Raw genomic sequence first — 26,074 nt, 5'->3', positions numbered from 1 at the left:
CGATTCGATCGGAACTCTCTTCTTTCCACGTACCAACGTATGCGTTTTGCGCGTGTACTATCGTGAATATAATGTATGTACTTAAAGGAATTTTCAATTTCACATCTACCGTATACACGCTGGTACAGACACACACTGGATGCTTCTAGCTTTTCCGCAATGCCACGTCGAAAAAAGGAGGTGAAAAATCGCTCGATCGCGCGCACCACACGCTTACGCCCCGAGAACAAGAATGCAAAAGTTTTCCTTTTGAACGCGTTGCGCGTTGCGTTATACGGTTCGTTCGTCATTCGCGTACGCACAAAAGTTATCCAATGAGCGGGGGCACGAATTAAAGGAGTTAAATTGCATTTTTGCGCGAGACCGAGTGGTAAACATATTTTCGATCGCTGCATCGAATATACGCGCGTGAATCGAATGAGAAGGAGCGCCTGGAAGTTTCAATTTTTATCGGTTGGGTGTATGCAAAAACCGATAGACCATTAACTTTCAATAGTTTGGCATAATAATGCCGCAAGAAGAGCGCCAAAGTTTTCATCTATCGTATGTATACGAAGGAGAGGGAGGGACTTTGGCACATTGTTTTCGCATCCCGAGTTTGCTGGCGAGACGTAAAAAAAAATTTCTCACGCGTAATTGCTATTCGAGGGTATTTCTCGCGCAAGTTATTTATCGTTTTTGTTCGAGGTTTCGTATACTTACGACTGCACTCGTTGCCGAGATAATAATTCTCATTCGACTCACCTGAAACAAAGCAAAACAAAGAAATATTAATGAAAGACTATATATTGCGTCAGTGATTATATTTATCTATTATTTTTGTTTTGAAAACCTGCACTGCAGCGGCATTAAAAACTCATTAATTACGGCATTTTATAAATAAAATTTCGCACGCGCCGAGAATACATCTCGTTTCCGAAACATTTTCGATTCAAATCAAGCTCGAAAATTATTCGTTTTCTGTTTCTGCAAACTTTTCTGTTTGTAAAGTATAATGCACGGTGTCACACATTATTATGACATCCTTGCGCCGGCTGAAATACGTTTTTGACGGCTTGTTATTTTATCATATGCACGCGCATATAATGTGCATTCTCGTATCAACTTGTGTACACACGTCAAGCGTAAAATATTGATTCCACGTAATATCGCGCATCCCAAAAAGTCATCAGCGCGGACCATATCGGGAATATGAAAGAAAATTGAACTAATTAATTTATTGTTCGAGTCATTTTCTATCAAGGAAAAGATACCGTTCCGTAAATTCTATTAAAAATTGCGAAAGTTGCCAAGACTTTGAAATTTCAACCGCGCACGAACGAGTTTTATAACAAATTTTGATCAATTTCTCGACGAGCATGTCTTGGAACAATTAGAAATTTTTGAATTACATTTCGTTATATCGCAGGTAACACTTATTTCGTTTTACCTTGAAATTAAAGATATATTTATTTATATTATAAAATAGTTTTTAAAATGTCTTCAAATTTTTTAAAAAACTCTGCTGCCAGAGAGTAAATAAATAAAATATATCTGTCAAAAATAACGCACCGTTGCGCGCAAAACGGGTTTGAAAATTATGTACATATAGCAGTTCTACCACGCTTGGGACACGGCTTACAGCCTTGACAGCATTTCGTTTATACGTATAATATATGTAAGCCTCTTGGTGTTACAGTAAATTTACCCTTTGGCTCCGCCGTAAGCTACACTGCTTATTTTCTCCAAACACGAGGAGAGCACTGCAGCTCGTAGATAATTCATCATCGTCGTGCCACGAACCGACAACGATAATCGCTACGGATGGCTCTCTCGTCGTTATCATTTTTCTATAAATTAATTTCGCTAATTTCTACGAAAACCGAATCGTAATGCAAAAGCAATCGATGGTGTGTGTCTGTGTATTGTACAAAATCTATATAATGCAGAGAAAAGTAAGGTAACGAGCTTGTTATGCAAATCGAGGCATCGGAACATCGATTTACATCCACCTTCTCTACCCCCCTGTATATAGCCCGGGCACTGCTTACAAGATAGAGAGAGAGAGAGAGACAGAGAGAGCGAGAGTGAGAACACGCGGTGCACTTTCTAATCTGTGTTTAATCTACTGCGGAGGTCGTGTTGCAATTTGCTGAATACATATTGCTTTGTGTATATCCCTTCGGCGTACGTGTAGCAGGCACAAGACACAAAAGACGACGCCCTCCGTTAAATGCCGCATCAAGCTCGAGTAAGATTAATACGAATTAACTCGGTCTCGAGAATTTCGATTCTTCTTCCGCGCGGGGACACTTCGACGCGAAGTTGCGTATCGTTGTTTAATTTTCATTTCGACGAATAAACTTCCTCCGCCGGGTAGGTGTGTATTGTCTTTCGCTGAACGAAACTTGGGATCAATTTCACATAGCAGTACGCGAAAGTGTTGTTGACTTCCACAACATTGAACATCAGCATATTATTGTATGCTTTCGAGGAATGTTTAGATCTTGATTTTCGCGCGAGAGCGACTAAAATTCGAATATTGTCGCAGGTTTATAACAATTGAAATTTTCTCGCTGTATCGAATTCTCTCGACTATATACCCCCCAAAGACACTGCGTACGTCCAATTCCTTCGTGTGCTCGAGTTTCAAGGACTCTTCTCTGTCGTCGTCGTCGTCGTTGTTGGAGAGTCGATATTTTTTTTCGTTATAAATGGCAGGGACAAATTTCATCTATTTCATTGTTCAATACTTCTTAAACTTCTCGAACTTTTTTCCTCTTATTTTTGAACGCGCGCAAACACGATAACAAAAAAAGAAGAAATAGAGGAAGAAATTATCGATTTATTTAGGTTACTTGTACATCACTTTTTTCATATTTTCTCTCGTTACTTAGTTTCTCTCTCTCTATTCATCAATCATTCGGCATAGAGGTAAAATATTCAAAGCTATCCGATTTATTAATATACAAATGCATTAAATGCAGTAATAAATGAAGAGACCGGATCAATTGTGCACAGCTCGCAGGATGATGCTTTGGATTATATACACAGCAGGCAGCACGTGTGTGCTCAATTTGACGGCTAGGCGCCGCGAACAAAGTTATATAATCGAGTACAACGACACACGCACGCAGCCAGCCAGCCAGCCAGAGCCAGGCACGTTCATAAATCTAATGAATAACGAAGGTAATCCATCCGTAGGCTTATGATAATGCACGGCGAGCGAAACTCAACTGGCTCGTTGCCGCCGCTGGGCCAATTGATCGATATCGGCGGGGGGACACGCCGCCGTACGCGCTCGATAATCATCCCACAACGCGTAACGCATCGTGTATATGTGTCAAAAGAGATTCAAAGCGGGTAACGAAAAAGATGACGACGATAATAACAACAACGACGATGATTAACCGCACCGAGGAAAACTCGACGCGCCGATCATCCCCGTAGGCATGGTAGCTGCAGGCACGCATCGATCGAAGCTCTCTTCTGCCGCGCATTAGCGAGAGACGATGCTTGAAACGTACCTGCTGCACCACCCACTATATAGACATATACTCGACTGTACTCTGAGTTAAGCATTCGTGGATCGTGCGTATATATCGCGCGAAACAATTGACATTTGCGCGCAAAATGTGAATGAGCTTTTTGGAGAGGGGTCGACGGCGGCAGCGGCTAAAGCTCGCCAGTCTCGCGCGCACAGTTCAACAATTGGAATGTTATGGCAGTAGAGTTTTAATCAAGTTGATTGCTCCATCGACGATTTTGCACACACGCACACACGTGTCTAATGTGTAGTACTACTGTGCGCGCCCGCGTATCAATCAACCGTCGTCAAATATAAACGTTCGGCACGTTCAATTTATGCTTCTGCTGCTGCACCGAATTTTCGGGAAATTATATTCACCGCCGCGTTGTACAATCAGCGACGCGCGTTAATTATAATTTTCACCTCGTGGTTACTACTCACGGCGTGTGAATTCTAATTTTCTTCTTTTTCTTTTTTTTACGCTACTTCGCTTCCTTTAAGCGCGCTGCGCTGCTCCCGAATGCGGCCGCGTGGCAACTTTGTGAGCCCCCCGTGCGAGAGCCCGGTGTGTATGCACGCTGCTGCTGCTGCTGGATGGCTTTTCTAGCAATTCGGCATTCGCTTTGAATGCACAAGTGGATGTAAATTTACCTCGCCCATAGCCTCTCTCGCTCAAACACCTCGAGGGCGTGTGGGTGCGTATTGTATATGGGCTGGTCCGGAACGAGCGTATAGAGTTGCAAAGACGAAATCAGGGTGGATTTTCATTCGGATGTATTTTTATATATTTGATAGTGATTATCGATTAGTTGTTTGGTGGAAGAAACTTAATAACGACCGAACGGTATATCCGTAAAGAAAACAATAAATTTCAAGAAAATTGAAAATTGTTTGCAAAAATTTTTCATTACATAAACAAAAGGTTTAATATACAACAACGTAAAATTTGCTATTATGAGAATGTTTGAAACGAACGCTTACGATGAACGAAGTAATTTTTTGAAAAATATTTTTCTCAATGTAATTAAAGTCTCGATCTTGAACCTAGATGGCGTATTTCGCACCCGTAAGTGATAAAAAATTTTCAGATTTGTATATAGATCCAAAAAGACTCCGATTTCAATAGCTACAGCCATTATAGATTATTTTTAAATTTATTTTTTGGTCTGTTTTGGAACAGCCCATATACATGCAGGCTTTGATTTTTGTCGTATTATTATTCAGGTATGCATTTATATGCACGTCGATTTCAGTTTTGCACTCGCTCGTCGCTCGTATACATCTCTTTTGAAATTTCTGTAACGATGCGACTCCGACGAATGTACCAGTATTTTAACTCAATATAACACTGCAGTACCCTGAAATATAACGCACTCGCGCGCGCACACAACGACAAATGGAAATGGCGCGTTTGATACCACAGGTGTATTGGAAGTGGATTTCTCGAACTTGTATTAACACAATGGCTATATCCAGCGAGAAATGGATTTTGTCTGTTTGACTTGGATTAAACTCGGGCGAGTATATATAAGGGGGTGATTGTGCGTCGAACTCGTTATATGTACATGTAAGCGGCAAGAAAACTGGTCGGAAATTCGAATTTTCATTAGATACATAAATCGTTGGGCGCGAAGTTTATTACCGCGCCCGCGCGCACAAAAGTACGGCTGCTTACATAAAAACGGTCGTTTTTTGAAATTATATCGTGCCCTGCGCGCGACTTTCTTATGTCACATTGTACACGGTTGGCACGGGCGAGTAATAAGAAAATCGGATTACAAAACTTTTCGCGCGCGCGCAAGATGCAGAGAGAAATGTTTGAACAATTATATTGCCTTATAACTTTCGCGTAAATAGACGCTCTTCTTTTCTTTCTTTTTACGCGGCAGGAAGAAAATTTAATAGCGCGAGTAAAATTGAACGTCAGCGCCAGTTTACCATTCGTGTATAGCGCAGAGGGCCGAGCACAGTGGCGACGCGCTGTGTACACATAATTTTTCGGTCGATCGAGAATAAAAGTCGCAGTTTAATTAACTTCGCGAAACAGTTTAATCGACGCGACGAGAAAAGAATGTATATGTATACGAAGGATGGAGAGAGGAGGGAAGACGAATTGACCTAATCGTTAAACAATCGCAATATATACTGGAAGAAAGTTAGCAGAAGGTAACTTGCAGCTCGCGGGGCGCGCTTAATTGTATCGTAAGTTTCATCCCCGCAGCAGCAGCAGCATCAGTAGCTAGTCCGGAGGACTATCCACGTCAGTATTAATTGTATAGCGTTGCGCGCCATTTTTTTCTTCTCGTTGTGCACCTCGATATGCTCTCTTGGCTTCGACAAATTATACCTTATATTCTTGTGCAAGTGTTAAAGGTATACGCCACGCGACGAGGAGAAAAAAGTTCGATTTAGTTACTAGACCAAATACAGGTTTCACATATTTTGTGATTTTTAACAGTTCCCTGATAATATGACCAAAAGTGCCAATTTTAATTTTTTTTTTTTTTTTAATACACGACCATAATCTGGTTCAATAATTTCTGGTACAATTATCATTCAGGTTTTAAACGCATTTAAAATACCCTGAAATGACAATTTGATAATTCAAGTTTTTACCGCTAGGTAGCGAGTACTTTCATCTGTAAATCTGCAAGTGGCAAGGTAAAAATAATCGTATAAGGGCGGTTTTTGACAGTTTTCAAAATGATGATTCAAGTATTGATGTTAAATATTATATTTTTGTATAATAAATACAATAAATACAATTACTTTCATTAAAGAGGAAATGAGCTCTTTTATTTTTATTTTCTTTCTATAAAACCTATCATAATATTAAAATTGGACTTATCATATTTGACTGTATTTCCGAAGCACAGCCACGTGGCTTGTGAAATTTTACTACACTACAAGTATTATCCTACTTTTCCATCGATTATGGTAAAAAATTAGTGTACTTATAGTACTTTTTGCAACAATTTTTCTCTCCGCATGCAATTCGGGAGAGCTAACAAAAGAATGATAACGGCAAACGTTTCTGTATTTTTTTAGAAGAGAAACGCGTCAATATTTATTTTTTTTTCTTTTCCCAGAGGCCGAAAAGTAATTCAATTTTTACACTGACAGTGTGACGTTCTGAAACAAAATCGATACGATGTAGCCTGCGTTTTGTTATCTCTCGCCTTTTGCTCTCTTTCTCTCTTTCACGTTGGCGTTGTTTAATTGAGAGCGTGGCAGTTGAATAATACAAAAAGCCGTGACTTTTATCTCTCTACGAAGTAACTTGTTTACCGCGTAACTGTCTCGAGGGGGAAAAAATCAAATTATGGCATTTAACGAGGGAACCGAGTATTTTGAAATGCATTTTAGTTTTTTTTTGTTGGCGACTTGTACCGTATAGCTACCTAGGAAAATCAATGCGGTATAGTCAAGACATTAGGATAAGTGTGGACATTATCGATACTCGAATAAGTCGCATTTCATCGATTTCCTTTTAAGGATTATTATTCCAGATTAGTTCAACGACTTAATAGCAGTTAAATTGACATCATACTGTTATTATTATTTTTTACATGTAAAAATAGAATTCATTAAAATCCACGGGGAAATCACGAAAGCAATTCAGTTCTTAAGGGTAAACTCCGAATGCAGATCGTGACTATCCGGTGGCTGATGAATAATTCTCCCGACGTCGCGATCGCAGTGTTGACTCAGTGTTTTTTCTTTTTGCATTCGACCGCTTGTAAAAATCAATTTTATCGCCGTTCGTTGCTCAGTCAACCTTACTTTCGCTTTGAAGCTCCGCGTACATATTATTCTTCGGCTTTCGAATCTCAAGGTTCTCAAATATTTTTTTTATGTTTTTTTTTTTTTTTTTTTTTTNTTTTTTTTTTTTTTTTTTTTTTTTTTGTCAAAACGACGACGAATCAATGCACAGCGCGCGGTAGCGACGCATTAACAAAACAATTATTTTCATTGTGCGTCGGTGTACACGATTCATTCGCAGCTGTCCTGTGCACGGTGTCCTGTATCCGCGAGCTTTCTTCGTTACCGCAGCGAGTAATCGTCTTGTCAAGTGAATGACGCCGCCCGTCGACGCCCACGCGCACCGCCTTTACTTTTTCCCGCCCAACTGTATAACCGCAAATTTTTCACCGCGCCGCGCGAGAGAAATAGAGATATTACAACCGCAGTAGAAGAAAAAAACTGCCGATTAATAAACGTGAAATTTACATTTGAAATGAAAAAACGACGCGAGATTTCTTTTACCCCCTTTTTTTAATATTAAAAAACCCACAGCGTAGAACATTTTCGCGCTAACGTGCAGAGAGAGAGAGAGAGAGAGAGAGAGACGTTGAATCGACCGTAATCATGCTGAAAGCGCCGAAGCGAGAAAGCACCGCACTACCTAAAGCGTATTCATGTTATATTCGTTTAAATAAGCGTCCGTACACATAAAAGGAAAAGTTGTATAACGATGAGAGCTATCGGTCTATTGGCTATAATTTCAACGGCGGCAGCCGCAACCGCGTCGAGCAGCGCGCAGTAACGGCTGCAAGCTGCTTCAACAACCCTCGCTTTTCTCTCTCCTACTCCCTTTCTTTCGCGCGCGCCGCGGTATTCGTTCCTCGGCGAGCTTCTAGTGCACTCGAGGTCTAATAATACGTAGAAAGCTCGAGAGCTTCGACACGCATATACACGCACACATAATAGCGCAAAGAAAATTTCACCGATAAATTATATACGCTCGTTTATCGCGGTAAAGAGATAATTTGCAAGAAAATTTACAATTAACTGCAAATGAACAATCGGATACGTATGGCGTATGTAGAAAATAAATGAAGAAAAAAAGAGCGAGAGAGTAGAAGAGAGCGAGCAGCGGAGCATCGAACATGCAAAGTGTTGTGTTTGCTCATAGGTCGATCGCCGTCAAGGCCAAGTAATAAAGGCAAGAAAATACGCTACGTGAGTCGTCGCGCGCGAGTCAACCCCCGCGTGCGCGCGCGTGCCACAACCGATACACATTTTTTTACGTGGCATGCATATGTTTATCGTCACGATTTTTTTTTATATTTTTTACTATTATGTTCGTCGTAAGAGAGAAAAAAAAGATAAGAAAAAAGAGTATCGCGGCTGTTGCTGTTAAATCCAAGGTATAAAATCAATGACTCGTGGCGATACTCTCTTTTTTTTCTTTCTCTCTCTCTCTCTCTCTCAACTTATTTGTTTTTACTGGAATTTGGCGCGTGGATGCCCTGGAACATACACGTATATGTCTCTCTCGAAAGAGCCTTTTTTCATCAGTCCGCGGGCGTTTGAAATTAGACGCGAAATTTCTCGTTTTTTGGCCTCTCTCTGTGGTGTGCTGCTGCTGTTGCTGCAGCTGCTTCGACAGGCTTATATTTACTCAGTGACTCCCTAACGCTTCATATATGAAACTGAAAGCCCGTGCGGCAGCACAGAAGTGCACATACACACGGGCTCAAAAACACACACATACGCGCGGTCAAGTTTTTTCATTACATTTGTCTCCATTCGTGCGCACCATTCGTCATATATATAAGACACGTAATACGCGTGTCGCAGTCAGGTAGGAAAAAAGTAACTTTTTTTGCCCGTTGCACACACATACACATGCGCGTATATCTGCTTTTACACGATTTGCGTTTTCGATCGATGCGTTCTCCAACCAACTTTCGTTATTATGACCTACAAAAACGATACGCCATATGTACCCAGCTATCGCTCACTCGACTATACTATACGCGAGGCTCGAAATTGAATTTATTCGATGGAGGATTTAATTGTTCGCCCAAATGCATACAGTTTTGTAACGACGACAAAAAAAAAAAAGAAGAAATTGTCTCGAAATCCAATTATATTATAGTGTTCAAGCTCTCTCCCAAGCCCTTTATAATGCGGCGCGCAGGGAGAGAGAAGATAAAAATTTCACAATAATATGCACGGACGGAGTGAATTAAGGTCGGTCGCGCGCGAGAAAGGTATACGCAGTGTGACTCGTGCTTTTTTTTTCTTTTAAAAATTTTTTAGAAAAATTGTTCCAGCTCCGATGGCATACCGTGCGCGCGCGCGCACACACACAGGCCGCGCGCGACTTTGTGAAGCTGCGACTCGGTGGCAGTTTCGAGAGGATGAAATTTGATTGCTTAATTCCTCGAGAGGATAATATTTCTATTTATATACGTCGCCTTTGATGCGCAGTATGGTATATAAATGTCTTTCTCGGCCGCATCCTGACGTTAGATAGCTCGGAGCTATTTTAGCGTTCGTCAGCGAGTTGTATATATATAATAAATCGAATTACGCCTCGTAGTCTTGTTTTTTTCTTTATCATTCGACAGTGAGCGCATAAATATAAAAACATATCCAATTACCGGGTAGACAATGCAGCCGACACATATCGAGATGATGATAAATAATCATACATATCATAATAAAAAAGACACACGAGAGCGAATAATTATATCATCAAAGGGTATAATAAAATCAATTTGCAATTTTCTTTGACGGAGTATAGCACGTATACGCAGCTGCAGCAGCCTAGATATACATGCCATTTGTTAAACCTTTTAAAATGCATGATGTGAACGAGACCAAGACGTGATAGGGAGGATCTTTCGTTTTCTCACGCCTTTCGCGCGAGTATATATAACACATGTATAGCAGCGCCAAAGGACTGACGGAGTTACGTGTATATTTTTCCGGCTGCTGCGTGCGTGGAATTTTCAGCGATACAGAGACTCGACGAAAGTCATTTTTATCGAATGCAAAGGCAAACTTTTTTTTTTTAAATAAATTTAATGCGTTGTATGCGTGCCTACTTCGAGCAAGGGGGTGATGATTACAGGACGCGAGAGTAACGAGAAAATGGATATATATAACGTAAGGGATAAAGATAAATCGAGTGGTTGTACGATATAGCGTGTGCTTGACTCCTGCGTGCGAAGCTCTTAAGACTTGCCGCACTCGCGGGGGAAAGAAAAAGCTCTTAAGGAGCTCTCAGCGCGCGGGCTGGAGGGCTCGGCTCGGCGCGCAGACAATGAGGGGGAAAATGATCCGACACTTTGGCAAATGATACGGCGCGCGAACGAACGAACGGGTCTGGCTTCGACATGAATAGAAACGAGCTTTCCTCGTTGAGTCGAATAAGATAAACTGACTGTGGTGGAGTAGCGGGACGTCTCAAGGATGGTGTTTTTGTTCGTCGTAAGAATCGTTGAGAAATTTACAGAAAAGTTCTACAACGATATCTGGGTGTATGATGACCTAATGATCGATAAATAACTGTATGAAATGTTTTAAAATATGTGACTACTGATTGTGGCGATTTTTCTGTTAAAATTATGTTTAAAATATTAAGCGCATTGTAAATGACATAAAAATTCCTATTTGACTGTTTCAAGTATTTTAATACGCTACTATCACTTGAAGTCTCCGCCGCTAGATGGCGAGTATCTTTTTCTTTATAATCTGCAAGTGACAAAGTCAAAATAATTGTATAAGTCAAAGCACAATTTTAATATAATTTTCATGTTTTCTATTCCCCATCGTCTTTAATAACTTTGTTAAAAAGAATTCATCATATATTAAAAAATTATAATTTAGACAACGTTTCGTTACCACTTGGCAACCTTTTCAAGTCGTAAAAATACAAAGACAATTATAAAAAGTTGTGAGGACGTATGTTTATTATTTAAAAAAAATAAAAAAATTTTTTTAAGTAACTATTTTGATGTAAAAATTTTCCCGCTCTTTTGTTGAACGAATTTTTTCTACGCCTTTTACGAGGTTTAAAACAACCGTATACAACTATCAAATTTTAAAAATCACGATCTTTGAAGGTCCGCTGAGAGCGATATGTGGACTCTTGAGGGCTGAAAATTGGTGAATCATCTTTTTGTACTACTACTTTATGTAATTAAAATTAGGGAAAGATCCAAGAGGGTTGGACCGATAAGTGGCCCCAGAAACCATGAAATGCCCCATATTTATGTGTATAGAACCGATTATTTAGAGTAATGTGAATAAAGAAGACAACATCCAAGTGTTAATCCTGACGAGACTTCGTACCAGGCAATGAAACGTCGACGTATATTTTCATTTTAATTTTATTTTTTATTTCAAAAAACGTAACTTCTTCGACGATCCGGTCAGAGGGATTGGGTGAATTTTTTATTTGTTGACGCGTCATGATAGAAGTAGATCCAAACTTATATTGCCTCAAAATTTTTCATTAATTATATAACTAAAGGCCCCAAAAAAAATTATACATGTAACAGCTGTTTTCAAAATTATGAGATTGCGATGCATTTATTGAACGTCTACGTATACTATTCACTATGTACATTATGATGCATATTATTATTAATATCTCCATCGTTCATATCGTGATGGTAGGGCCGCTGCCTGCGCGCGTCCTCCGTCCAATCGGCCTTGATCAGATCGCTGGCCTTCTCGGCGATCATCACCGTGGCGGCGAGGGTGCTGCCGCTGACCCCGGCCGGCATCACCGAGGCGTCGACGACTCGCAGCCCCCGCACGCCGTGGACCCGCAGCCGCTCGTCCACCACCGACGTGCCGTCCGCCCAGGGCCCCATTCGACACGTACCCGCGTAATGGAAGCCCGGCAGAGAGTAGCGACGCAGCAGACACTCGTAGTAGGCCTCGGACTCGGCCGAGGCATCCAGGTCCTTGCAGCCCGAGACCGGATTCTCCTTGAAGCCCCTCGCGACGAAGGTCGGCGCGTCGAAGATCTTCTTGGCGCGACGTATGGCCTCGACGACGAGCCGCTGATCCTGCGGATCGCTCAGGTAATTGCCGCTGATCGACGGGTCGCCCCAGACGGGATCGGTGCGGTTGAGCCGCACCTCGCCCCGGCTACGTTGGCGCAGCAGCACCACGATGAGCTGGACCTTGTTGTAGTAGGCGCGCGGCACGAAGGTCATCATCTCGACGCGGCCGCTGCTACGATACATCTTGCCGATGAAGTCGATCCTCACGTCCGGCACGTCTCGTCGTCTCGTCTCATTGGACACGCTGTAGTGATTGACGGTATCGAGGCTGCCGAGGGCTGCCAAAGGTCCCTCGTGCGTCCTCAGCCACTGATTGACGTCGCGCCTTATCTCCTCGACCTCCATGGTCATCCAGCGATCTTCCACGTCGAACGTCAGCGCCTCGACCTTCACGCTGTCCAGCAGATTGCGCCCGACCGGCAGCTCCTGCAGCACCGGAATTCCGTGAGCGGTCAATTCCGTGGCGGGGCCCACACCCGACAGCATGAGCAGCTTCGGCGACTCGATCGCGCCTGCCGACACGATCACCTCCTTCCTCGCCCAGGCCTTTTTCACAACTTTCTTATCATCCTCTAGCTGTACGTACTCGACACCTCGGGCGCGTTTGGTCTTCGGGTCGATCAGGATGCGCACGACTCGCGACCTCGTGCGTACCGCGAGATTCGCCCGGGTGGCGCGCACCGGTCGCAGATAGGCGGCGTTGCTGCCGTCGCGGGTGCCGTCGCGCGTCAAGTGCTGCATCCTCGAGACGCCGCTGACGTTGTAGCCGCGATTGTAGTCGATCTCCGGATAGCCGAGCTCGCGCCAAGCGTCGTGAATGGCCAGCGAGACGTTGTCGCGATGTGCGAAGTAGTCGACGGCGAGATTGCCGCCGACCCCGTGCACGCCTGGACTCTGCTTCAGTATCTGCAACAGGACTTGGATTCACTGATTCTGAGCACAAATTTTTTTATACAATTTATTCATTTACACTGGGAGCCCTCATGTCCTCGGACTTGAGAAAGTACGGCAGCACGGCCTCGTAGCTCCAGGCCTTGTTGCCGAGCTCGGCCCACTCGTCGTAGTTGGCCCGGGTGCCGCGCGTGTACAGCATGCCGTACATGCTGGTGGTGCCCCCTACGCCCTTTCCGCAGGGCAACAGGCAGGCCTTGTTGGGATTGCCGGCGCAGGCGAACGGCTCGGGCTCGCTGCTGAACGTGTGGGTGCTCTCGCTCGTCGGATTGGTGATGAGCATCGCCGGGATCTCGTTGAAGTACGGCTGCTCGCTGCCCTCCTCCAGCACGAGGATCTGTGCGATGATGAAGTGTCGATGCGTGAGCTTGCGTGATAATTGTTAATTTTTTTTTACGTAGGTAGTACCTTCCAATGGGGGATCTCGCTAAGTCTGTTGGCGAGGACGAGGCCAGCGCCGCCCGCTCCAACCACTATGAAATCGTAGTGGTCGTTCATGTTGTTGTGGTTGTCCCGATTTTTCGGACTCCTTCTGGACGACTGGCGTTTATTCGGTACATCGCGCGACGAGCTCAAGAAGCCGATCAAAAACGTCATGAAGGCCAGAATGTCGGGTCGACACGCGGCCTGCTGAGAGTTCTCCAGGCAGGACGACAACGTCTGGTTTACATTTTGCGCGGCGGCGATGCTGCTCAAATTCGTCAACGGTGGTAACAACATCGTGTAACACTTTCACAGTTCAGACCGCTTTGCATTGAAAAATCGACTGAACGAGCATATCGGAACATCGAATGAAAAACAAAAAGTAAATAAATAAATGAAAGAAAAAAAAATGATCGATTCGACCGCAGCACGAATTTTGCAATGCAATCTGTACAAATATCGCGATATGAATTTTTGTCGATAATGCGCTTGATCGATCGGTTGATTGATTTGACACAATGAAATTTCGCATTAAAATTTTCCCCGATTCTCGAGAGCTGCTGAATTAGCATATATTATATACGTATTTTAGACGTATGTACGAGAACTCGCGCGTTACGTCTAACCCACGCGCACACATGCCAAAACTTGTCGATGAAGTTTAACGCGAGCAGTAAGTTGACAGGAGTTAACGTCACAACGAGCTTGTATAATTGATTTTGGAGAAAGGGAAGCTACTGCCGCTGATGCTTCTCTCCAATTCAAATTAGACCTTCGGTGAATATAGAGGTCCAACTTGGCGTTATATGCGCAGTGCGTTTCTTCGGGAGGAAGGATATATAGAAAAACATATAGATATAACTTCTGCGCAAAGATATGTACACGGTTGTGTGTACCGATTGATCTTGTGTATGGGAAGCTGCTGCTGCTGCTGCTGTCTTTGAAGCGCGTCAAACGCTAACTGTAACGAAACTTAGCGTCGTCGTCATCAGCGTGTTGCGGCTACCAAACAAGATTCATCTGTGTAGTTTCTGACACAGATGAAAGCTTCCTTATATATAGCAGTTGAATTTAACTGCGGAAGGACGTCTGACATCTTTGAAGCTTGTTAGAGCTCCGACTACTGCTGCTGCTGCTACTACAGTGACTCTTAATTAATACCCCGTGTGCGGCATGCCCATCGAGGCGAAATTGCGGCGCGTTGATGGTTTGTAAAATTAAAACAATGGAAATATTTCTCATTGAAAAATTGCGCGGCGCTCGTATAAGAGGTTGTTCGCAAATGGCCCTCTCTCTCTCTCTCTCTGGCACCGACGTGAAATGAATAATTTCTCTCTCTCTCTTTCTCTCACATTTCCTCCCTTTTGTAGTCTCTTTTGTCTTCATCATTTTACGCGCGTGAAACAAATGGCAGTACTTTGTATTAATCAGTCGAAAGTGCGATTCGATGATGTTTGCACTTGCAGTCAGACACATAGAGTAAATTAAGCGAGCATATATGTAATATCGCGGGTCGATGGAGGAAAATAACAATAATGGAGGAAAAAAAGAGAACTGGAGTATTTGCAGATAAATTCTACGGACGTGGTTCCGAGAAAAAATAACAATAAAAAGAACACGTGAGCAGCCAACTCTGTATATATTATGGCGTAGTGCAGCTCGTAGTCAAATAAACTCGGGTCAGGTGTAAACTCAAATTAGGCCGGCATTTACCTCACACGATACCTAATACACACATTTTTTTATGATGTATCGAGTACAATAAATACAGGAAAAAAAGTTCACAACTATCGTTTCTCGCCGATGCTCTTTTATAATTCGTTATACATTTTGGGACGCGCGAATGTTAATTCATTTCTATATAAATGGGGAAAGCAGCAAAATATAAGTGCAGCAAAGTTATCTCCAAGAACACTTGCGAATATTTACAATACGTCTGCGGTGTGCAGCGCGCAGTTTATAGTTGGAAAAATAAACGCAGCTGCTGAGTGTACACGACACAACCGATGCACACACCGTGAAAGTAAATAAATAAATAAAATGAGGTGGCATGGAAACGTGAAAAAAATTAAAATCTAAGCAAATTAATGAATTACAAGTTTTTTGTATTAATTTCAATTTCAACACTCGTTGTTTAACAAAGAGTCATCGAAGAACTGCCTATTTTTTATTTTCGCACAAACACATGTATCGAAGTTTAATGTTTACAAAAATCTTCAATATTTAGCCGACAAGCAAATACGCCCTAAGTCGTCATTCTTCAAATTCTCGACGATCATCTCGCAGCAGAGAATCGGCAGCCTGTATACCCTCAACTCCCAGAAAGGTTCCAGCGCCCAACGCCGCGAAAATCCCCTCGTCATTATCTCGTACAGATGATCGACGGCCATTGCAATCGTAGTATTGCATGCAGGTGACCAGCTTTTACGCCTGTCTGGGTCGCAGCAAGCACACCAGCTCGCTGAGCAGGGTAGGTCCCGGACCGATGCCGTGCTCGTTCGCGTCCGCCGCGAAGGCGCCGCCGTCGTTGCGCCACCACTCGTTGACCAGGCGTCGTCGGAGGTCAGCTTGTATTCCATTTTCTTTTCGAGACACTCGACGATGGCCAGTGCTCTGGACGCCAGCCCGAATTCGAATTGAAACTCGCCGACTCTGCTCTTGCCGAAGTAACTCGAGTCGAGGAAAACGAAACTCGACAGATCGGAGCCGTGATCCAAGAGTAGCTCGACCACGCGAGGGAAAAAATTCGACTACTTACAATGCGTATGTCGTTTGACGGTTTGCGTTTGATAGCGGCAACTCGTGCACGAACACGCAGCAGCAGCGCGAGGGAAACAAAGACACTCGATGCCTCGAATTTCGCTTCGAGCCGCTTCTACTGTATAGTAAGGCGACCGCCGCGGCAAATTTTATTCTTGAAACGAGCATAGTAATCGCGCGGGTTTTGGTAAACTCGCCTCCAACAGTCTGCCTGAAATGTCAGCGAACAATTTCGTGGGCATAATACGAGCTACGATCATAAAAAAACACGATGATAAATAAATTTCGCTTAAAAATTCTTTCAATTGAGCTCAACACGTTGAGTGATTACATAAAAATAGTTATAGTGATTTAAACACAAAAAATTAATACAAATAATAGTAATAATAAGTCATCGATTGATAGGTCAATTATATACTTATGCACGACAAATTCATCTGCGTTTAAAAAAGATCACTTCATAGTCAGATTCGGTGAACGTATAATAAAATCAAAAACCAAGCTAATTAATCAATTCAATTTTGTTTTATTTGTTTCATACATAAAATTATAGAGGATCGATATGATAATATGAAAAATTAACGAGATATCAAGAACTTTGGTCAGCGGCCGTCAAACAAATACGCCACAAATCTTCGTTTGTTAGCTTCTTCATGATTATTTCACAGCAGAGAATTGGCAGCTGGTGGTCCGTCAGCTCCATAAAAGGATGTAGTGCCCATCGCCGGAAAAATCCTTTCGACATTATCTCGCACAGATGTACAGCATAAGCTTCACTTGCCTCTTTGGGGAGAATCCGCCAAATACTCGAGCTCGTGAACTGGAAGTAGTCTGAGTATGCGCATATTTTTGCAGCCTCTTCGGGTCCTAATTGGATAAAGTCGTGAAGTGATAAATTGCTCGATGTTATCTTATGTCGTTTTGCTACTGTCGAGACATCTTCGTTGTCATACAAAAAATTGTTAGGATCGCTCGATTTCTTAAATAATCCGTACTTGGCGAATATTTTCATGATCGAAAGCGCACCCTCTTCGTCCAGCTCGTATCCACTTTTCTCAAGACGTTCGACGATGATCAGACTGCCAGCCGCTATCGTCAATTGAAAATTCAACGACATATCATTGCGCAAATCACATCTCTTGAAGTCCTTGGCGAGGTAATCCTCGGTGGGGAAAACGAAGTTGGTAAGATCAGCGCCATTAGCCAAGAGTACTTTTACAGTATGCAGAGAGAGATTCGCCACGGCCCATTGCAACGGTGTCCGACCCAATTTGTCCTTCGCGTCAACCTGCACCAGCTGATTGACTTCTTTGTTGATCTTGAAAAAAAACTCTGTTAAGCCATCATCAAAATGTTTTTCTCTCTTGCAAATGATGTGGAGCGGGGTCGATCCGTCCTCATTGGCCAGATTCGGATCCCCACCATTTTTTAGCAGCAATTCGATCGTCTCCTTTACCCTCGCGTTGCTGCCCAAGGCCAAGTGTAACGGAGAGTCGCCCGTTTCTTGCACGATGCAATTGGGATCTTGCCCAAGCTCGAGGAATTTCTCGACCATGTAGTTTACGCCAGACATGCAGGCCACATGGAAATGAGTAAGGCCGGATTCGTCTCAGCCCGATGATTACATCGCTGCAGACGATCGGCTGTCGGTACCGCATCAGCGCCAAAAAAAGTCCATCGCCCATCGACGGGCAGCAATTTCAATGCCAAGTGCAATGGCGTATTACCCAACTTGTCCCGGGCATCGAATTTCATTAGCTTAAGGTTTTCATTACTTATTTTGAATAACACCTCCGCATGTCGTACTCGTGATTGCTCTGTGGCTTCGTAACGTGTACTGTGAATCGACTACTGAATTATACGATGTCGTATGACTGTTTGACCGCGGCAACTCGTGCTAACGAACACGCAGCAGCGGCGTGAGAGAGACAAAGACACTCGACCGGCTGAGTTCGCCTCGTGCCGCTAATGTAGCGATTACTGCAGCAATTTTTAGCATAGCAGCGATTGTCGCTTCCTAAATTCGCCACATAAAAAATGTAATTTTCTACCAATACCCAACGCTGCTTTATTTTTTGCGATCAAACTTTTAACAGGCTGAGAGCGACTTCGCGAGGAAAAAATAATAAAGTCTATACAAAAAATAAACCTCGAAGAACATTTTTTTCTGTACAAATAGTCGACCGATCGATATGAAATTTTTTTTTTGACTCCCCCAAGAATTTTTCTTCTTAAAATATAAGAAATTCTTCGGATGCGGTGCGTGGTGCAGCTCTATGCGGAGAATGGAAAGTTCACTATCGAGTTTTTTTTTGCTCCTTCTGCTCTCCTTTTACCAACGTATATGCTCGCACACGTAGTCCGCCTTTTCGGTGGTATAAACGCGAGCTTGAAAAGTTTCTGCCTCTCTCTCTCTCGAATGTAAACTCGTTTTCTTTCTCTCTCCCGCGCGTTCGATGCGGTTATATTCCGAGTGCAACAGTGAGTTTTTTTTTTGGGCTTTTCGTCGAGAGGCGAGGATTGTTCGACAAACCGTTAGTTGGCCACAATGTTGAAGTTGTGATTTGGCAAGATTGAGTGGAGGAGGGGACGCCTACATCAATCGAGTCGTGCGCTCGTATGCCGAACGACAAGCTGGAAAAACACATATTCCTGCGCCAGCGCGTATATATAGAAGCGAATGTACGCTATAAATTACATTGCTCGGCCGCCGTGTGCGCTTCAACTTATTAAACTTTTAATGGGAAGCAATTCACCGCGCTTCGCTCGAGGAAAATGAAAAGGCTTTTAAAAAATAAAAACTTGGCCTGTACGCGCGAGCACATCGTAGCTTTGAGACTCCCGGCTCTCTTCGACACTGCATACATACTGAAACGCATACGGGGTGCGGCACACATATAAAATACTGTGTACTCCGAACGATACAATGAATAAGTTTGCGTGCGCCACCATTACGGATTATATAGATTCTATTACGGCCCCATATGCAGGAGCTGCAGAGTGTGTAAAAATGTTATCTCTCGTGAATGGTATAGCCCGAGTCTAAATAATAATGTCTCGACGACTTCTGTATACACCTGAGAGCTTACAAAAAAAAAAAAAAACAAGCACACAGTGTCGGATTAGAAAAAGTGCCGTCCCCTCACAAACTTTCATTTGTCGTTCACGCAATTTGAAAACAATTATGAGAAATTTTGCTAATTTTTAAAACTAACATCCACACTAGTTTTTTCAAATAGAACATTTTGTTATTACCGATCACGTCTCTTGTTTAAAAAAAATCCGTCTGTGAAAAAATTTATGAAAATATTTCACTTGCTCGTGTTTGATTAATTCAATTAGTTTGTAAGATTTATTAAAAATCCAGTAGCCAACTAAATGGTTGCTCCCATTCACAGTTCCAAACGATAAATGAAAAAAATTTTGGGCAGATACTTGCATGATTGAATGCCAGAAGTAAGTAGCTGAAAAATGGATAGAGAATAGTAATAAGTAGTACGCGATATCGGAAAACATTACAACATCAGTGTACAAAGGTGTAATAAAATAGTTAAACGTCCGAAGTTCAGGTAATGCACAATCATTTCGGAAAAGTTTTTATTGAAATTTTACAAAAACATATGTATACGAGTATCAATACATATTATACTAGTGGCAACCACAGTTGCAAAATGCTGAACGACTGAATGGTAAATAACGAAATAGCATACGACATCATGATAATAGTTGTTTCAGCCGTATGAAATTAATAATAGTAGCTTCAATGAGTATCATAATAAATCAATGTTACAATGAGTTTTTCTGTCAGCTAATTTGGTAAAGCGGTTAAAATTATTATTGGTATAATTGGAAGTAGAACACAAAAATAGGGCGTATTTTTTAGTTTGATGTTCCCTACATGTACATTAGTATAGGTATATATGAATACAGGTTTTCGTAATTCGCACGTACGAAATAGATTTCACTTATCGATGTTTTGTGCTCAGCGTGTATTGACAACGTTGCGACCAAAGGAATTTGCACATGGCATGCCAACACATATACAGCTGTATGTACGCGTTAAGCTGGCTCGGTGTGCCCACGTGACAATATACATAGATATATATTTGACTACATGACTAACCATGCATATTTATCACACATAGATTACATAGATGTACGATATTCGCTCGTTGTGTAAAAATGGTAAATGATATAGATGCGACTGTAGTCACGCATTTGGCGTTAGTGTAATATAAAAATGTATATAAACCCTTCCTTCGCTCACGTTAACTTTGTTTCATATTTTGCGATTCATGAAGTGTTCAATACTTTATAATTTCTTTGTAATAAGATACAATTCAAATAAAATGGCTAATTGTTTATTACGAGATCAATAGTATAATTTCTCCAATAATAAATGATAAGTTTAGAGTATCTCTGTTGACATAAATTTTCTCAAACTTTCATTTCACGATTTGTAAATATTATTACACTTATGTTACCTAGCTCGATGTGTAACATCATTACAAAACAATTAGTCGTTGACCAAGTTCCGAGTGATAAACATGGACTTCAGTGATGTATATAACTCTGTTGTCAGGTAATTTTTGTTTCGTGAGAATGAAATTTAAAAAAAATGACATAATACTTTATATTATTGGGAATATTGCAGAGTGAAGAAGGAACCAGAAGATGTTTCCCCAATTAAAAATGAAGATTATAAAATAATTGACAATGCTTGCGATGCTAAAAACGACGAATTCTCGAGTTTTTGTCGAGAAAATTTAGTAAGTGTTGATGTGGGACTGTTTAGTCAATATTTTGATCAAATATTTTTACTAATCTCATTTCCAGATTTATGGGCTTCGTGAAAATGATGAAAATTCTGGACCTAATAACGATTTGGAAATAGAATTCGAATGTAAGGACGAGAAGCTCGACATTAACTTATTAGTAGTCAAGAAAATCGAGGACGATTATCCAGATCAATGGCAGCATATGAAAAATGGTTGCGATTATCAGACTCAAAAGAAAATTAAAGAAGAAATTGTCGACAAAGTAAAAGAGGAATTGAATTTGGATGGGGTACTCAGTGATGCATTTGATGCAAATGAAAAAACATTTGCTCAAAATAGTCGACGCAAAACCCAAACTGATAAGGCACGCAATCGTACCAAATATCCATGTAATATATGCGGTAAAAAATTTTCACGAAAAGGTTATCTCAAGGTCCACATCGATTCAGTACATAATGGTGTTAAACATGAGTGTGGTATATGTGGAAAGACATTCACACAAAAAGGAAAGCTCAAAATTCACACCTATGTAATGCATAAAGGTATGGCACCTACTTGCGAAGTATGCGGGAAGAAATTCTTAACTGAAGCTGCACTCAAGATTCACATCGATGCACACAATGGTGTTAAACATCCATGTAATATATACGGTCAAAAATTTTTACGAAAAGGTTATCTCAAGGTCCACATCGATGGAGTTCATAATGGTATTAAACATGAGTGTAGTATATGTGGAAAGACATACGCACAAAAAGGTCATCTCAAAATTCACATCGATGCGATGCATAAAGGTATGGCACGTACTTGCGAAATATGCGGAAAGAAATTCTCAATCAAGGCTAATCTCAAGATCCACACCGATGGAGTACATAATGGTGTTAAACATGCGTGTGGTATATGTGAAAAGACATTCACACAAAAAGGAGATCTCAAGAGGCATATCGAGGGACATAATGGTGTTAAACATGCGTGTAGTATATGTGGAAAGACATTCACACGAAAGGGTAGTCTTAAAAAACACATGAATTTGATGCATAATAAGACCTGCACTTATTGTAATAAGTGCGGCAAGACATTTTCTCAAAAGGATCGTCTTATAACTCACATTAAAACGCAGCACGAAGACATTGATCACGCTTGTGTTTTATGCGGAAAAAAATTTAAACATAGAAAATATTTATGCAGACACGTCAAAAGTATGCATGAAGGCAATACCCAAGCACGAGAACAATACAAAAGATCTTAAAACGTACCTATCAATACCGCGCAAAATGATGAAACATCGAGACAAATAAATAAATTAACATATCATAAATTAACATATATTTATTTAATATTAGCATATAATAAATAAACGTATCATAAATTTTTGCTCAGTAGTGATACACAAAACACGACATAATTATACTATATCACAATCATGTTACGCTCAGTATAGTGGTACTTAAAACACGACATATAATATACTTGTCATAAGTACAATGTTAAATACCGATACACAAGTAAGATCGATTGCAAACAAAAATTACGTTTTTTCGAAGTGGAGATATCGCGAGGTGCAAAACTTAAAATTGCATAAAAAGGCATTTTTTGTATTGTAGGATATACGGATGTCGCTAAAAAAGTATACAGCACTTCATCAGCACCGAAACAATGCTATGTAAAATTTTCAGGTCGATTGGTTTATCCCTGCATGAGTTATCGCAATTAGAATAAAACATCAAACATAAGCAATATCGAATGTATACAAAAAAAAAATTACCCATAAATAACCCACAAAATATATATTAGAAAATTTACACACGAATATTGATGCAAAACTCAAAATTGCATAAAAATGCATTTTTTGCATATCAGGATACACTGATGTTGCTCAAAAAGTATACAGCACTCCGTCAACACAGAGTAAAACATTGAAAATTAGCAATATCGAATGTGTACGACTTTGCTGCGCTCAGCATCAACTATTGTTGTCGCATACCTGCCGCCCTGTCGTGACCTCCATGGGCTGTCACTTAACTTCACGACATCCTGTCGTGACCTTCATGGGTTGTCACTTGGTGTCTGATCAAATTATATTTTTTTCCAAATTTCTTTCCGCACTTGTTGCATGTGAAATTTTTACAATCATCGTGTACAATTTTTTGATGGACGAACAAATTTCCTTTTCGTCCGAATTTTTTTTCGCACTGATTGCATGCATAATCCTTGCGGCCATCGTGCATCATCTTTTGGTGGGCAACCAAATTACTTTTTTTACCGAATTTTTTCTCGCACTTGTCGCATGCGTAATCCTTGCGAGCTTCGTGTACTGTTTTTTCATGTTCGATCAAATGGCTTTGATGCCCAAATTTCTTTTCACATTTACGACATGAATAATCTTTCCGACCTTCATGTACTGTCTTTTGGTGGTAGAGCAAACTCGATTTGAGCCCAAATTTCTGTTCACACTTGTTACATGAATATTCTTTTCGACCTTCATGTGCTGTCTTTTGGTGGTAGAGCAAACTCGGTTTGTGCCTAAATTTCTGTTTGCACTTGTCACATGCGAAATCCTTAAGACCTTCATGGACTGTTCTTGTGTGTAAGAGCAAACCACTTTTATGTCCGAATTTCTTCTTACATTTGTCGCATGCATAATCTTTGCGACCCTCGTGGACTGTTGTTTTATGTCTAATCATTTTCGATTTTTCTCCAAATTTCTTCTCGCATTTGTCACATGCAAAATCTTTGCGACCTTCGTGGAATGTCTTTTGGTGCAAAAGCAAATGCGATCTTTGTCCGAATTTTTTCTCGCACTTGTCGCATGTGTAATCTTTACGACTTTCGTGTACTGTCCTTTGGTGGATGAGCATATTCGATTTTTGTGTAAATTTCTGTTCACACTTGTCGCACGCGTGATCTTTCTGACGTTCGTGGACTATCTTTTGATGTAAGAACAAATGCAGTTCTCGTCCAAATTTTTTCTCGCAATTGTCGCACGCGTAATCTCTTCGACCTTCGTGTATTATCATCTGGTGTCTAATCAATGTGCATTTTCGTCCGAATTTTTTCCCGCATTTGTCACAAGCGTAATCTTTCTGACCTTCGTGAACTATTTTTTGGTGCTCCAACAAATTTAATTTACTTTCAAATTTCTTCTCGCATTTATCGCATGCAAAATCTTTGCGACCTTCGTGGATAGTTTTTTGATGTCTGAGCAATTGATGTTTTAGTCGAAATTTCTTATCGCACCTGTCGCATGCAAAATCTTTGAGACCTTTGTGGACAGTTTTTTGATGTCTGAGCAATTGATGTTTTAGTCCAAATTTCTCCCCGCATTTGTCGCAAGCGAAATCTTTAGGACCCTCGTGGACTGCTTTTATGTGTAAGATCAAAGTCCGTCTATTTCCGAATCTTTTGGCGCACTTTTCACATAAATAATCTTTGACAACTTCATGGAATATTTTATTGTGATTTACAAAATTTGATTTATTTTCAAATTTCCTCTCGCACTTGTTGCATGTAAAATCTTTCCGATCTTTGTGTACCAATTTTTGGTGCGTGAATAAACTAGATTTTTTCACGAATTTTTTCTCGCACTGGTCGCATCCAAAATCTTTGTGGGCTTTGCGCATCGATATTTGATGTCTACTCAAATGACTTCGGAACTCAAATTTCATTTCACACTTGTCACATGAGTAATCTTTTTGTTGATTGTGAATTGTGTTACGATGTGTTAACAAGCTTGATTCTAGTTTAAATACCTCATGACAAATATCACAAACGTAGTCTGAAACTTGACGTTCACTTGAATTATCTTGAGAAACAACTTCCTCGGATTCCTCCTCACTTTTATCCATTTTGTTGTTTAAAATAAACGATGGATTCTATTTAGTGACACGGAAATGGAATACGTCAAACTTATCTTGAGGTATTATGTCTTGAAAGATAACATTCAAATTAATTTGTTTTCACTATAAACATGATAAGTGTGTCGAAGGACGATGCTAAAATCGTTTATGAAATATGTTTACAATTAAGTTATCGATTTATCTGTTTATACATTATCTTTACAATATTTGAAACAGTGTAAATTCAGTACTTCTAAACAAACTCTCGACAAACAACATCAAGTAAAACGATCCTTATACACATAAATAATGAAAAATTTTGATATTCGCTGTGCATGTCTCTGCGAAATTTCAAGTTGCACGAGCCGATCGAGTAAACTATAATGTACCCACCCGCTACTTTCGAGCGATATATAAGCCTTTTCTCGAGAGCGATCGTGTGTACGAGCTCGCATAATACAAACTGGCTAAATCCCAGAATTGCCATGAGCTCGTTGACCTTTAACCGATTGATGCCTGGCATCGATTGCACTGGCCCGGAGATAATACCAGATAGCGCCTGCGATTCATTGTTGCGAATAATAATATACAACGTTCTTCGTCGTTCGCCGAAGAGCAGTAACAGCGCAGTAGTAGCGGCAGCAGATGCCATGAGGAAAATAGCAATTTTATCTAAAAATGTAACGGCTGCTGCTCGTCGTGCATCTCTCGCGAGCTTATGTGCGGAATACTTTTATTATATCGTTGACGTAATATAAGCAAGCAACGAGAGAGATGCCTCTCAGCAGTACATTGTGTGGCACAAAAAAATGTAAAAGAAGAAAGTTGACTTCGAAGATGGTGGCAATGAATTATATCGCTAAAGTGCAAAACGCAATACCGCAAAATTGGATAATACATTAAAGCGAAGGGTAGAGAGAGGCAGAGCATCTCAACGCGAAAGTATATATTTACAATAGGAAAGACGAGAGACGAGGAAAGATTTTCGTCCTCTCGCACGAGCATTTTTTA

General features: G+C 41.1%; 3 protein-coding genes across 3 annotated transcripts in view; 1 reads left to right on the top strand and 2 right to left on the bottom strand.

The window, feature by feature from the left end:
• Nucleotides 1-26,074, bottom strand: part of LOC106653407 (synaptotagmin-7) — a 165,407-nt gene that overhangs the window by 116,451 nt on the left and 22,882 nt on the right. The gene's annotated exons all lie outside the window — the stretch shown is intronic.
• On the bottom strand, nt 11,857-13,989 carry LOC106653339 (glucose dehydrogenase [FAD, quinone]-like). The gene is made up of 3 exons (XM_014372739.1): nt 13,678-13,989; nt 13,289-13,606; nt 11,857-13,224 (listed from the first exon to the last, which is right to left on the bottom strand). Exons 1-3 carry the CDS (start codon nt 13,987-13,989, stop codon nt 11,857-11,859), a joined length of 1,998 nt encoding a protein of 665 aa, XP_014228225.1.
• Nucleotides 20,965-22,545, top strand: LOC111693418 (zinc finger protein OZF-like). The gene is made up of 3 exons (XM_023457991.1): nt 20,965-21,034; nt 21,107-21,221; nt 21,289-22,545. Exons 1-3 carry the CDS (start codon nt 21,000-21,002, stop codon nt 22,474-22,476), a joined length of 1,338 nt encoding a protein of 445 aa, XP_023313759.1. The 5' UTR covers nt 20,965-20,999; the 3' UTR covers nt 22,477-22,545.

Source organism: Trichogramma pretiosum, unplaced genomic scaffold (assembly GCF_000599845.2).
Source record: "Trichogramma pretiosum strain Unisexual culture from Peru unplaced genomic scaffold, Tpre_2.0 scaffold35, whole genome shotgun sequence".
In the NCBI taxonomy this organism is placed as follows: domain Eukaryota; kingdom Metazoa; phylum Arthropoda; class Insecta; order Hymenoptera; family Trichogrammatidae; genus Trichogramma; species Trichogramma pretiosum.
This window is presented reverse-complemented; position numbering and strand designations above follow the sequence as displayed.